This window comes from Gallus gallus, chromosome 4 (assembly GCF_016699485.2).
Source record: "Gallus gallus isolate bGalGal1 chromosome 4, bGalGal1.mat.broiler.GRCg7b, whole genome shotgun sequence".
Classification (NCBI taxonomy): Eukaryota; Metazoa; Chordata; class Aves; order Galliformes; family Phasianidae; genus Gallus; species Gallus gallus.
The window spans coordinates 50,224,142-50,239,602 of NC_052535.1; the positions used below are offsets into that span (position 1 = coordinate 50,224,142).

At 40.5% G+C, this 15,461-nt stretch overlaps 2 protein-coding genes across 9 annotated transcripts in view; both read right to left on the bottom strand.

The window, feature by feature from the left end:
- Window positions 1-9,572, bottom strand: part of COX18 (COX18, cytochrome c oxidase assembly factor) — a 110,997-nt gene extending 101,425 nt beyond the window's left edge. For 2 of the 7 annotated variants that reach the window (XR_006939206.1, XR_005859574.2), the window contains exons 1-5: window positions 9,268-9,572; window positions 8,658-8,758; window positions 7,794-7,957; window positions 6,610-6,722; window positions 5,507-5,614 (exon numbers count right to left, since the gene is read on the bottom strand). Coding sequence is in view for 5 of the 7 variants with exons in the window: in XM_015276400.4 (XP_015131886.2) it covers window positions 4,601-4,774; window positions 5,507-5,614; window positions 6,610-6,722; window positions 7,794-7,957; window positions 8,658-8,758; window positions 9,268-9,561 (954 nt within the window). In the remaining 2 variants the exon portion in view is untranslated. Of the gene's footprint in view, window positions 1-4,434; window positions 4,775-5,506; window positions 5,615-6,609; window positions 6,723-7,793; window positions 7,958-8,657; window positions 8,763-8,879; window positions 8,927-9,166 lie in introns of those variants that run through there. The other 5 variants (XM_040699751.2, XM_046940830.1, XM_015276400.4 and 2 more) reach the window with 5 other exon arrangements.
- A 1,867-nt stretch (window positions 9,573-11,439) lies between these two features.
- Window positions 11,440-15,461, bottom strand: part of ANKRD17 (ankyrin repeat domain 17) — a 63,077-nt gene continuing 59,055 nt past the window's right edge. For both annotated transcript variants that reach the window (XM_004941181.5, XM_040699742.2), the window contains exons 31-34: window positions 14,965-15,213; window positions 13,337-13,512; window positions 12,847-13,011; window positions 11,440-12,024 (exon numbers count right to left, since the gene is read on the bottom strand). In XM_004941181.5, coding sequence (XP_004941238.1) covers window positions 11,965-12,024; window positions 12,847-13,011; window positions 13,337-13,512; window positions 14,965-15,213 — 650 coding nt within the window. In that variant the 3' untranslated portion in view covers window positions 11,440-11,964. The remainder of the gene's footprint in view (window positions 12,025-12,846; window positions 13,012-13,336; window positions 13,513-14,964; window positions 15,214-15,461) is intronic.

Genomic DNA, 15,461 nt, shown 5'->3' on the forward strand with positions numbered 1-15,461 from the left:
TGTTTAGCTTGGAGAAGAGAAGGCTCTGGGGAGACCTCACTGCAGCCTTCCAGTACTTGAAGGGAACATACAAACAGGAAAGGGAATGGCTACTTACAATGGTGGATAGCAATAGGACAAGGGAGAATGGTTTTAAACTCAGATGGGAGGTTTAGGTTAGATATTAGAAGGAAGTTTTTCACACAGAGGGTGGTGATGCACTGGAACAGGTTGCCCAAGGAGGCATTCAAGGCCAGGCTGAATGTGGCTCTGCGCAGCCTGGTCTAGTGGTTGGCGACCCTGCACATAGCAGGAAGGTTGAAACTAGATGATCTTTGAGGCCCTTTTCTACCCAGGCCATTCTATGATTCTATGACTCTATGAAATTTGAAACCACTTATACAAAACACAGCCTCAAGAATATTTGGTCTGTCTAATGATACTGGAAGAAAAATCATGGCTTTCTCTAAGGGTCTAAGCATGACTGCTCAGCACACAGCACGAATAGTAACCAAAACTCAAAAAGAATGTGAAAAAAGAGCACTCCAACAGCTGAAGTAGTTTCTAATCTGAATTCAGGTTGCTGAACTGTCGCTGCTTTTAATGCGAAAAGTCACAGAAAACAAAACTGCTCTCTAAAAATCATGGATTTTTGAAGAAAGGGTAAAAGAAAGTTGTGTGTGCAGACACAAATGTGCATACAAAGGTATACATACTCTAAACAAAAAATATTCTTCCCCTTTTCCTGCCTTGCCTCTTGCTTACTATGTGCTTGCCACTATCAGCACTCAAACAAGACTGATGTCTGAGGTACGCAGACTTTCTTCAGCTTAGAGTGGAACGTCACTTCCTGTCTTACAGTTGATTTACAATTAGTCCTGTCTTTTTCATTCAACAGCTTTCAGACAGTTTTGTGGCTGAAATGCACAGATCTTTCACAGCTGGGATGCTATTTAATAATCCCTTTTTCCAGATTTTCATCCGCTGTTGTGTTGAAGTAGAAACAGCAACTGAATTTTATTCATTTGTGCTACTGTTTATAGGTCGGCTTCACGTTAAGAGATTCCTGGGATCCGTGGAACTTGCTTCTGCTTTTCAGAGGGCAGAGGGCTTTTTTTTTTGGCAACACAAGGAAAAACAATTTAGAAATTCCAGTGCTTTTGATTGTCTTGAAAGAGTTTGTGGAACAGGATCTACTAACTTAATATCAAGGCGCTATACGTAAATGAGAAGCTGTGTTTGTATTGCACAGGAAGCTTATTGTTAGAGAGTACTTGGACAGACACTGTCACTTGCTGAAATGTAGGAATTTGAGATCTCAGTCACTGTTTGCTCCAGTGGCCAACTGAAAGGCTAAGACACTTCTTCAATGAGCGCAATGTAAATGAAGTAGAGTTAGCAACCATAATGCAAGGGTGTGGCCAGACATGAGCAACTAGTCTGTAGTTAGGGCTGAAGCACCACACCAGTTTCCTTTATGCCTGATCTAATGTTACATAACTCAGAAATAAAAATACCAGTCAGAATTGTCAGTGCTTTCTTTACTGGGAGAAATACAATTCCCATTGTGCAGTTATCACCGCTTCTGTCTGCTTCACAAATAAAGCCATTCTTATTTCCCTTAACCGGCTGCCCTGCTGAGCAATGAAAGGAGAACTATTGTGCAGGATGCCCCCAAGCAGTTCTTCACAGTGTTCACGTATTGTGGTGGACTGTGTATGTACCTGTAGAATCAAGGACCAAATGGAATGAAAATACTTTAAAAACCAAGCAAACAAGAACAACCAAAAAAAAAACCAACCCAAACAACTGCTTCTTTTACTCATTGTATTCCTTTTGACAACAACAAAATACTCCTTACCCAAAATTGCTAGCATTTCTGACAGAGACAGAACAGTGGTACTGCAGAAATAGGATATTTCTGGATGCCTGGAACAGGCAAAGAGGAACAGTTCCTCTGTGTGTGTTTGATAATGAAATAAACAAGATTTCCTTAATCTTACTGTTTTTTCCTGAGAGACGCTGGCTGTGTGAGTTATCAGCCTGTAACCATACTTTGTTTTTATATTTAAATGTTCTGAAAAAATTCAATGTTCTGAAAAAAAAAATCATAGCATTTTTGCTTTTTCTTCACCCCAAATACAGAAGCTCACTCTCAGTTTACATATCCAGAAGGCATATGTAAACAGCAACTACAGTTAGGGGCTACAGAGCAACACTGAGACTGAATTTGGTCACCTCAGTCCCTAGATGGCCAAAAAATGGCACATGGTGGAGCTCATTTGCTCCCAGAAAATGTACATGTCTGCAGATATTCAATGTTCAAGGCACTGTGGAACTTCTCGTCAGGCTCCAGTTGAATAAACTGGCACTTTCCCCGAAATGCATCCCAGAAGGACAACAATTCCTCTCACAGCATCTTGTAAATTTGAGGCGCAATGCCGAAAAAGCAGAACAAAAAACCCCAACACATTCTTATCTTCTTCCTTGGAAACACTTAAGACCTTCCTTATCCTTACTTTAAATATACTTATCTACAACCAGTCTCCTTTTAATCAAACACCTTGTAGACCATCTGCTTCCTCTTTCAACTCTGTATTAATGTTCATTATGTTTCTTGTTTTTTATTTCTCAACTGTTAAATCTACCACTTGACCTCACTCTACCGCTGAGAGAAATCACACACTCTTCACTAGCAGAGATCTAAGGTGAAACAATCATAAAACCATTATGAAATAAGAAGGGCCTACTCACGCTACCCTAAGTTAAATGGCACCCAGCACAAGAAAACTATCAGCTGTGCCCACTGGGTCTTACCCCATTACCATTTCAGATGAGGAACAGCTTCCCTCCGGCTTTAGGAGGATCCATAAATACACTCTCTAAATCCCAATGTGCTATTTGAGGTCATGATGCATACAGTCACTCTTTCTATAAATCTACAAGCAAAAATCAACAGCAATCTTCACTGTCTTTGTTTTTGCATCCAGTCAGATCTGACAGCAACATAGTTGAATCATTCTTCAACATTTAAAATGACACAAAATGCCAACAACTTGCCAAGGCACTTCCTCACTGTCATAACAAATCCATTTTCCAGTATACAAGAATTGCATACATGTTTGCAAACAACAGTCAAGCTCTGACTGGAACCTCAAAAGGGAAAGAAATATCTTCTCAAGAAAGTAAGCATACTACAGAGGATTACATTGCCATTATTCTTAAAGCAACAGTAAACCAGATGAACAGTCAGGTTAAATAAAATGTAATTAGAAAATAACACTTATATGAAATCTTTTTATGCTCCAAAAGCCAGTATGGGAGGGAACACAACGAACGTCCCTAGAGAGAATGCACCCACATGTCGTAGTGCAACATCAGGACTGACAACTACCAATGTTTAAGTTGAAACCAAAATTTTCAAGAGCCATCCCTCCATGTATACAGGGCAAAGCCTTGATAAATCCTTCAACCCCATCTTTTGCTCCACAAGGGAAACAGAAGACACAAGAAACAAACCAACAAAAGGAATAAAACAAAGGAGCACAGAGCCTTGATGAAGGCACGTGACCACTGATTTCTTATTGTTGGCTGCTGCCAGCCTGGTGCTCTGTTTGCCTTCTCTCTTTTTCCAGTGCTGATCAGTTTTCTCTTAAAACAAATAACCTACCAACCAACCAACACAACACAAAAGAAACAAACCCCCACAAACACACACAAATAACCACAGTTACTTTAAAATTAACTTCCACTTACCAAAGCTTACGGAGCGCTGACTTTAACAGTTACATGATGAATTATCTTGCTTTTGTGGTAAGAGAACCATATGGCATAAAAAAAAAAAAAAGCCTCCTACCCCAATTCCTGCTTCTGTAAGATGATAAATTACCTTTGAGGAGACGAGACTTGCACAAACTTCTGTGCAAAGGGGCATAAGTTTCATCACAATGTACATCGCTGACTTAAAATGTATCCAGAGCAAGGCTACACATAAACACAGATTACTCCTACAGGAAGTGCCTACATATAATTACACTGACACATAAAAAAACCTGACATAACGTTGTCACTCAACAGATGCTCACCAGAAACAATAAACTTGTCCTCCTAATTCCAAATCTAATGCGGCAAGATGGATAATGACGCAGTTTACTTTGTGGTTTGAGGAAATCAGGTATGAGAAAAATGTTACAAAGACTGCGACACGAACCACGCGAGCATCAACTGGTGACAGCTACATTGAGAAATAAGCCAGTAACTGCAGAGTCCATACACCCTCTCCCCAGCCCCAAAATCTCACTAGTCCGTAGACCAGACCAGCTTTGCTACAAGCAGCCTAGATGAGTCACAGATTTATCTTCAGAACTCTTTACAGTTTAGGTGACAAACCTGCATTACTGGACCACTCAAATAGCAAAACTAACACCATTAGAACCAAACTTCCCAAAACATGCATTTGTGTTGGTGAATCATTCTTTATAGCCAGATGATCAACGTTTTATTTGGAAAATAAATATAATTCCAGCTGTAGCACCTTTACAGTGAGCATCTCAACAAAATACCACTTCCCAATTGCACATACGAATTATGTGGGACAGCTCTTCCGACAGTTCAAAGCACATTATTTCTTAAAACTGTACTTGGTAGTCAAGGCAGACACAATATCCCTGTAAGGAGTATCTGAGTCAGATTTGGTCCTCGGTATGCAACACAGTCGACGAACGGTCGGAGAACGGAGCAACAGGTTGTGAGAGAGTCCCATGAAGCTTGAGGACAACCAGTACAACGCCATGGACTGCAACAAGACAAACACCGAGTTCAGCCTCCCCTAGGTGCAATTTAGGCAGCTCTTCACAAACCACAACCACATTCCCAGTTATAAGAAAAACAATGAACCTACGCTCCATTTCAAATACAGGATTTGCTGCTCTCAACTATTCTGGGAGAAAAACGTCATCTATACTGCAGTTCGACATAAATAAACCTGATGAGACAACTATATGCACTGCTTTATATACCACTGCAAAAGCATTCCAAGTAAAACACTGGATAAAAATGAGAACTGTTTTAAGAAGGATGTGGAAAATTTCCCAATTTACAAAAATAAGGTGTTCTCTTCTTACAGGAAGCAAATATGTACATACCAAAGCTTCAGCTATATTTCCTTAGATAAACACTCCCTCTCATTTCTGAAATCACAAAAAGGATGTGAGCCCTCTGAATTTCTTTCCAAACCCTTGTTTGAGAAAATAATGTTTAGAAACAGTAACTGCAGCTTCTTTATCCGTGAACAAGAATAGCCCAGTGTGTTAACAATTCAAGCACACGCTCAGACAAAAGGCACAATGTAATGGACACTACTAAATAGAGATTCTTTTTTTGGCAAAGACTATTTTATATACACATAAATTATAAGAGATCTATTAAACAGATCAGGCATTTGGGCCCTTCTTTAAGTGCTATGAACATATGAAATTGGCACAACGGTCACAGGCGAAAGGATGCAGCATTAAGACTCCATACATACCGAGGGGACTGTTGCAGCAACAGGGATCATTACTACTGACAACACTCTGAAGAAATTTGTAGCAAGCTTCTGGAACCTGGAAGCTTCCAGTTTTTGTGAAGCAAAGATCTGACGGGAAGAAGGGAGAAGCCCACAGTTACAAAAGGAAGTTCTTTTTGAAACAGCTGAAATGAGGGAAAAAAAAAGGCAACAGCGGAGTTTCCTGTAACCCTGTGTTCATAATCACAAATTATTTTCATCGTCTCATTATCCATTTTCAGCGAGCACACCGGTAACATCTTTCCTTTGTTTCATGTTTGATATTATTAATCCTCTGTAGCCAAAAAATTGTATCAAGCTGGCAAAGCACTCTTCTAAGTAATTTCAAAGCAGTGTATTAAAAAGCTATTATGGCACATCCAAAATTACCAACAGCTAGCCCCAAGCGCAGCCCTCCCATAAGGGGCTACCGACAGGAAGAAGAAACAGTGGCTGGATAACTGAACGAAAACAGAATCAACTGTGCAGTCACCAATGACTTTCATTCTCCTAAGGCAGTTTTAGTCCACGTGTGACAGATGACAATGAAGGAGGAATGAAATCCAGATGATTAAGAGTTTGATGAAGGCAAAGATTAATAAAAACTTTCCCATTAAAAAAAACACGTGGAAAATAGGACTATTATCTAAAATGTGTTTGCTTACTCATCTCCTCAACTATCTTCCAAAGTTCTGGATTTTACAATATATTAAGTACAAATATTATTATTAAATTTGACCACAGTGTGCTAACAAAGTATTTCTGGGATGCATCTTCATGCTTTAAAAGCAAGGAGCTTATTAAAGCATCCTTTTAGGAGCAACTTCAGAATTAAGACTAAACTTCATGGAGGTTCAAGCAAAGAAAATAAAGTTTCTCAGATATGTCACGTTAGAATTAAGCATCTCCAAACAACACAGACACATACACACAGCATCATTACGCTGTTCTTCAGTTCTGATCAATGCATTTAAAGCAGTCATAATCTCAATGATGATACTGTGTTTTATAAGTGGGTAACGCTGCCCTAGAATTCAACACTAAGTTATCCTTTTGGAATCGTCCTGTTTATCCCACCAACATACCTCCACTATCAGCAAATTTAAGAGTCCAAGTGAGACTGGCATAATCCACGTGGAATCTGGTGCTGTGAGGTCTGTAAACCACAGTGTCCCACCTGTCGAAAACTGCTCTTGAACTGAAACAACAACGTAAAGAAGATAAGGAATTAAGGATGATCTTCTACTTCAAGTTAGTCAGAATTGTGCCAAGTATTGCAGTGAAATTATTCAAGTTTCTAGGAGCATCTTACCTACGTAATAAATTTTATCAAAACAAAACTCTTTTATGTGAAAGCCGACGTAGAGGATTCTGCTAGGAACACAGGGAAAAAACAGTGGAAGACAAGTGAGATGCAGGTTGGCTTGTGACAGCCACTGATTCAGGTCAGCCAGTGATCAGGCAGATCTGAACAAGCTTTTCAGAAGCCAAAAGGAGAACACACAGTGTAGGAACCTACAGTGACTATTTGTGGATCTGCAGCAATTGCATTTTGCTTAACATCACTTTTTTTTTTTAAATACCAAATTGTAACCTGTCCTCTAAAATATCAGAATATCAGGATTGTTACTTAAAAACTCCCAAACTTTCACTTTGTATTTATTTTTAATATGAAACTAAGAAGAAATAAATATAATTAGCAGTGAACATATTGTTGCATGGGTAGCATTACTTCCTACATATGCTTATGCTGTGCGCAGAGAAATCCAAAGAGACTTTTTTCTAGTAACTGTCTCCAGTAGACCACACTACAATTAAACGCCTGTATGACGTAACAAAATGCTTCACATTATTCCCAGAGCTCAGATCCTAATAATGCTTTAAAACAGGTGTCCTACAGCTAACAACTCCATTATAAGTACTGAGGGCATATAAACTGAGATCAGCCAGATGTTTACACAGATCTGGATCCTGTGACCATCAGCTGACCAGAGAAAAGCAAAGGTGTGGCCCAGAAGCAAGCTCCTTGACTAAACCAACTGTGGCCTACTCTAGCTCAACACATACATAGTACCTAATCAAAACCTTTAAAATCCATTGTTATTAAATATTTATCTATGATCAAACTGTGCTACATTTAAAAACTTAATAATAGAGTAGCTTATACATCAGACTTGGGAGACCATGTTCTTTAGCTAGATAAGTACCTGTATAAACAGAAACTAAAGGACAAACGACTGTTTTGAGTGTATTTATTCAAACGGATCACCTTCTGAGTCCAGGGCACCAACGCTGCAGTTGCGCAAGGCAAGGGACACACAGACCCACATTGGAATCTGCACCCACACCAATAAAGTGGCTTTGAATGGATGGCAGTTGTCTCGAATGTACAGTTCTGTAATAATCCTCCGCAGCTTCTTCTTAAAATGGAACCTTTTAGAAAGGACAGGAAACAATACAAAACAAACAAGCAAACAGCATGTTACAATACAATGACTTCTCAAATTCTAAATTATCAATTCAACAGTCTGTGCACATCAATTTGACTTAGGTGTAAATCTGGAAAAACCAAATGTCTTTTAACTTAAAGCATGCCCCCTCTTCTCTCTCCTTTGCTGGCCCTCTTTCTTCTCAATTCACAGCCCCACTCACTCATATAAGCACCTTTTCACAAGTTTTCACATCACTGTTAGCTGCTAGCAGTAACTTGTCTGATATTTTGTGGTGATCTGTGCCTGATCAAGGCTATCGCTTTCCCAACACAGACATCACTGGCCAGTTAAACAGCCTTCAGTAGCCCAGCTAATATCCACTGCTACTGCATGGGGTACAGCGCCACCCACTAAGGGCCAGAACCACAGCCTTTCAAGCTTTAAGTTCCTAGCAGTGTTCCGATGCTTTTAGATAGCTAAGAAAACTGCTGACATAAAGACAAAAATGCCTAGATTTGGCCGTGAAATCATAAACCTATCAGAAATTCAGAGCTTTGAAACTGTTATATTGCCTGTTAAGATAAATCATATAAGTCTAAAAGCATTAACGCAACCTAAGTCTTCAGCAAAAGCAGAGCCTGTTAGGAGGATCCCGCACCCGGAATGAATTTGTAAGGTATACACAATCATCCTCATCTTACCTGGCAACCTTTTCAGACCAACCCATTTGCTTTCCACGAACAGAAACTTCATAGCGAAGCTGCTCAGCTAGTTTTTTAATCTCAGGCTGCAAATTCTCCAACTAGCTAAAGAAAAGGAAATCATGTTTATGACCTGACAAACAGCTAAATGTAACAAGCGCATAAAAAGTTAAGGTGCGGCACTCTTGAGTTAGTCACTCAAGAACTGTCTGAGAAACACACCTGTCTCTACCAGCCAGACCTTTCCCACCGTTATCTCATGGGAAGAGCTTTAAAATAAAAGAGCGGAGGTTAGGTTAGACATCAGGAAGAAATGCTTTACTCAGAGGACGGTGAGGCCCTGCCACAAACTGCCCAGAGAGGATGTGGGTGCCCCGTCCCCAGAGGCGCTGAAGGGCAGCTTGATCCACAGCAGGGGGTAAGAACCAGGTGGGCTTTAAGGTCCAACCCAAAACAAGCTGCGACTACGTGACTCTACAAATAAACAGCTCAATAACCCCAAACGATACTCGAGCTCTGGCAGCAGCGATCCATGCCCCATAACTCCGCCCGTCACGCAGCGAGGCGCCGCCGCCCCGTGTAGCCCCGCTCCCTCAGCGCGCGGACCCACCTTGGCCAGGAGGCGGCCCTGATGCGCGGCCAGCGGCAACGTGACGGCGCTGCGGAGCAGGGCGCCGCCGCACACAATGGCGGCCCACCACGGCAGTCCCGCGGCCGCCTGCAGTGCCACCAGCCCATCTTCCGCCCAGTGCACGGGAGTCGACTGCGCCAGCCACTCGTACCAGCCGCCGGGGCTCCCGCTCGGTGCCGGAGACCCCGCCGCGACCGTCAACCGAGCGACGGCCGCGCCGCCCAACTGCCAGCTCGAGCCGCTCTGCCTCAGGGACCGCGCGAGCCGCCACATGCCTCACGGTCACGGCACGCGCAGCTCCCGCCGCGCACCTCCCGCCCTCGCGCATGCGCCACAGGACGCAGGCAGCTCTTCGCCGCCGCCATGTTGGGTGCGGGTAGGAGAAGGGCAGATGGCTGGGCGAAGGCTGGCCCTACGTCACTGCGAGCTGCTGGAAATTGCACTGCGTAGCCAACTGCACCAACTTACCTCTTTCCTGAGCCCTGTTTTACACAGTTCCACTAGTTAATAGTGGTTTTGTTCTTTAAATAATAATAATAATAATAATAATATTAATAAAAATAATAAAGACCTGCCAGGTCTCAAAAGAGTATGTTCCTTTTTTTATTGGTCAAATAAAATGCAGTACAGTTGAAATATAAAAAAAATGTATCTGAAAGAAAATGCTCCTAGTACAGACTTGCACAGAGCCCAGGATTTTGTTTAGCAAGCCCCCTGCCACAGGTGTAGCACTGAGCCTGAGCTCCCGTGGCCAACAGTTGGATTTTTCAAGTCAACAAAATAACATGTTAAGAAACCACATCCTAAAACTCTGTTCTTTTGACCCATGGAATACATTGCTGTAATAAATGGCGAGTGGTACTGGTTAGAAGGATTATTTCAGAATAAGAATGCAAAGAATCCTAGTTAGCACTGAAGCAGTAAACAAGATTCTAAAGGAGGGCTTGAGGTCACACAGAAGACCTGAATGGCACTATTCTTCACTCATAGTAAGGTGCTAAAATGGAATTGCAACCATCTTTCAGAGCAGTTCTTCAGTTTGGTACCCATTTTGATAGAACCTGTTCTTTAGACACCGTATGTCACGTAATTAGCTGGAAAAAATGAACTTGCTTACTTAGCACACCACATAAGGGCACATATAGGGACATCAGTACATGCAAAACTTTTTTTTTTTTCCTCAGAAATAGCAGAATTTTTAAAAGGCAGCAGGTTTCTTTGGAAAAGTATTTTTCTTCCCTCTGGCTAATTAACAATTACCATAACAAATACAAAATAACACTTCAAAAATTCCTGCCTGAGAAGCAGGCCATATTACTAAGTTGGTGTTTCTTCCAGGGAGTTGAATCCAAGTGACGCACAGCAAGAGAAAGAACAAGCTTCCATTCAGCCATCACCCACAAAGAATAACTAGTAACAGATCATGGTGGACCACACCATCTGGCACAAAACCACACTCAACTTGTAAACATACTTTAAGCCACACATACACAAACTGTATGGGAATTTGAGCCAAGCTTTGCATATCAGTGCCTTGCCGTACAGGACCCAATAATTTGTTTCCTGGTATTGGTGTTTGTTCTGTAAGTGAGGAAGGCAATAGTTACTGAAGGTGACAGTAAGGAATTATTCATTGGACTTCTCAAGACAAACCTTAACTGGTCAACAATCCAGTTCAGAACAAGACATTATACTACAACAAAGCCACTTATTCTGAAATAAGCCTTCACTTGGAGCCAGTTTTCATCAGTGAAGCTCTACTGTAACAGCAAGTTAATATTCTTGCTCTTGAAGTAACACATCCAGAGTATGCATCTCTTGAAATGACTTTTGCAGGCAAAAGAAAGAACTGGAGGAACAGAAACTCTGAGAACACTCAAGGAACAGAAGAGGAGACCTAGCTGCATGAACCCAACGATAAGTTTTCAATAGACACTGCAGTGTGACACATTTACCTCCTTTACTGGGCAACTCTTAACGTGCCGAACTTCTGTTTTCTCAAGCACCTTAGTCCACATAAGAAAATTGTTAATCTTAATATCTGGTTACAACTGATGTACACCTTCTCAAAAAAATCCAACACACATTTGGAAAAAACCCTCTGATAATGCCCAGTTTTTACACTGTACTTAAATTACACAAGTAGAAAAGTTATGCTTATTAATAGTTTAATGTATGAAGGAAACATCCAGATTTCTGAATATGAAGGTACATATCTCACATTAATTTAAGTCTACATAAAGTAGAGCCTCTATACTGACATATTGAAATTTACTTTCTGCTTAGCCATTTGTTATGTAAACAATTGTACATTTATTTGCCATTCTAAAACTTCAGGATCAAGTTTACATAATTTTGCTAAATTTCTGTGTTTGCTCAGAAGCAGTTTACAGTACTAAAACCAACCAGCCAAAGAACAGCTTCAACAGAAAGTTATGTCAAAAAAAAAAAAAGAAAAAGGAAAGAATAAAGGCTAACTAAGTTGAAACGTATGATGGTGGGGAATGGGCAGTCACAATGTTCACAGAAAAAGGTCAGTTAGTAAGTTCTTCTGCAAAAAGCCTACACACTTCAGTCAAGCACATCAGTAGAATGATCTGGGAGCACATAAACTGTTTCTGCCATTTTTATTTTCCTCTGGAAAAAGGAATCTCAAGTCTAGCATGTTGATCCCACTCAGCCAAGTTGGTTCATATGCACACTGTTCATGTGAGGTGTCCAAGTTCCAGTCCACACCTGAAAGAGATAGCTTAACTTAGTACCACAGATCGGCAGTTTCAACTCAAAGTATTTCAGAAACCAAAACTACATTTCAGTGCTTATTTTCCACCGCAGTGAATTCCAACATCAGAAAACATAGCGATCAGTCATCAATAAGCTACATGGATTTATTTTCATCATGTTTTTTGCTACTGCAGTTCAGATGAGACCTCTAGCTTTCAGAGTGAAAGGCTATCTATCCTTTTCACCTCATAAAAGCTCAGGAGACTGAGAAATTGAATCTGTCACCTTCAACTGTCTTCTCCCAGAACATACCAATAAGCTAAACTCCAGGAAAACTCAAGTGTAACAAAGTAGAGCAACTTCTTGAGGACAAACGGCTGCATTTTCCTCGTGTATCTGTCAGTATGACAGAAATCAGTGTATAATTAAGAATAAAATGGAATTTAGTGTAAAAACTACCAATGGTAAGGTCTTGCCTACAACATAAAGAAGCTCATCTGCAGTAATTAATCACATGACTACTCAAATTGAATAGACTCAGCTGGAATCAAACATCCTAATTCTCAAGTACACTTCTTTAAACTGTATTAACTTACTGATGCTGTTTTTTATATCGAGTGTCAGCTTATACTTATTTTTGGATAGACAACTAATGTTTGAGTTGTCTTTATGTCCATACTGTACAGAGAGGTGGAAAGAAATAAAAAGAACTTAAGAAACAAGCCAAAAGGAGAAACTTATTTTTAAACTTCCTACCAGCTAGGATCTTATATCTTCACCATGTGGTTTCTTAAGCTAGAACAAAACTGCAAACATGAGAACAAAAAACATTACCGTCTGAGGCCCGTTATTTTCTGTGGAATTTGAAACCATCTTTATTAGCGAGTTCCAAGATGGGTCAGCAGCATGAGGCCCATTAAATATTGGGCCCCCAGTACCATCTGTGATGGGGGCTACTGGAGGAATCATTGCATTCCCATACACAGAGAAAGGCATACCCTTATGAGGGAGGGAAAAAAACAAGCATCAGTATGTATTCACAAACACTACTCCTATTAAACATACACAGTAACAAAAGGGGACTTGACATATTAAAGAAATTCTGTCTCAAATTAGCAAAATGCAGCCTTAATTTAGGAATAATCTTTTTATGCACTTATTACATCATGGGCATATGATATTTTGCTAGTTCTAGGCTTCGGCAATACTGCTCACAGATGCTACACTGCACAGCAAGCAGTATCTCATGTTCTCTATCCGTCAGACACACAGATGTAGAAAAATCAAGCAGTACAGCACATACGAAGTACAAGAGGGTCATTACCCCGACTTTTGGGAAGTCCATGTATCCTGCAGGAACGGGCTGATGGAATGTACCAGAAGGCGTTATGATTCCTGTGCTGTCTCTTTCCATGGCTTGGTGTGAAAACACACCCGGATCAGACATGGGCCTGTGGATCATGTGGCTCCCCATTCCACTGTGACACCAGTCCACTTTATCTAACAACAGACCAACAGAGAAACAACATTATACTGAACACTCATTGATTATGTTTACCAGTAATAACATCTGCACACTGTAACACTTACAGAAGTGACATTTGCTCAGTTTACAGTTCCCATGCATCCACCTGCATAGAACTTCATTCCAACTTAGAACATAGAACTTTGTTATCACTCTTTCACAATTTTTTCTCTCATGAACTCAGACAGAAGTTCTTATGACAAGCAAAAGCATAGAATGACCACCTATACATGTCTGCTTATGTTCTAACCATGTGAATTCATTAGAGGCATCTTAGTACTGCTACTATATATCTCAGACATCCAACAAGTCAGTCTTTTTCAAAACCTTAGAAATATTTCTGAAACCATCCTAATTCTCAGTAAGAGTCAATTCCATTCTAAGCTGAAAACCAAATGCTGAAGTTACCCCACAAAGTAAAAATAAAGCAATATTGCAAAAGCAAAGCAAAGCAAAGAGAGAAAGGGAAATTGTTGCAATTTGAGGATGCAAGTAAAAATGTTCAATTCCAGAAGTCTTAATGATGGCTAGCATATCACTACAGATATGAGGCAAACAATTAAAAAAAATAAAGCTCTATATATAATAATGCCCTATTATGCACTTAGGGAAAAAACAGGAGGAATGTTCACTGTCACCCTGCCAAAACCCTAAGAGATGTTTTTGACTGCTCAGTTAAACAGTCAAACGGGTTGTTCAGAGTTCTTTTTTTTCCTATCCTTATTGGTTTCCAAAATGAGACTGAATAAGGGGCCTGAGTAACCCAGTATGACCTCACAGCAAATCCAGGTTAGTGCAGATGTTTGAGATGACCTCAGAGATTCCATCCAGCATGATCTTATCCCAAATGAGGAAAAAGGAGTTATGAGAGGGAAAAAAAATCTAATAACTTAAAAACAACCACCATCCCCCCTCCCCCCGCCAAAAAAAAAATAGAACAGTCTCATAAATGACATCTAAGAGTCCTACTGCTGAGAAAACCTGTCCCAACTGTAGGGTAAATTTTGAATAAATTCTGGAATACTGAATTCCACAAGCCCACATTACAGTCTAGAGACTTATGTCAGTAAAAGGCAAATGGTGTAACTGGACAAAATAAGAACGTGTACTTTCATCTTCTCCTCTTCTTAAATCAACTGAATCCACAAATCAGCTTATCCCTGTACAATACAGTCTTACCTCCTTTGTTATGTCTGCCTTTAAGTAAAAAGCCTTCACAGCCAGGGTGTTTCAAAACAGAAACATTTACTGTGACCTTGACGGACCAAGTGGATTGTATAGCAAATACAAGTCCTTACTGAACTCCCTTACAAAAAGAGCATCTTTGAGACACACTTCTTCATCGTCTTTCAGCCCCAAAGGAAACACAGGAAAAGGCAGTATTGGTGTAAACTGGAAGCACATGGATTTCTGTTAACACTACATACCTTGATTGCCACCTATACCTTCGAAGGACCAGATACCACTATGTCCCACTGGAGCAGCTAAGTTGCTCCCAATAACAGATGGAGTAGAAGTTCCAGTTTGTCTAATACGTGCAGACCGTTCAGTCCCAATTGGAACAGGAACTTTTCTGTCCTGAGAAACATTACTGGATTTTTCTGATCCCAAGGACACTGCTGAGGGGGTAGGAGACTGTGTTCGTACTCCAGAAGACACCGACTGAGCAGGAGATTCTACAGAAAAGCAACAAGTATGTTTAATAACAGCCAGACCCTCACCCCCATCACTATGGACCTATCCCTTAATGTCAAAGTATACATCAAAAATACAAAGGGATAGCTTATTAGTGCTATGTTCATACAGCAGATACTTCAACATAATTAACAGTTTTACCAACGTATCAGAGACATTCATCATCCATTTCATTTCCTACACAAAAGGAGTACTACCCTTTCCTATTAGCCCTGTCAGCTAGTAGACA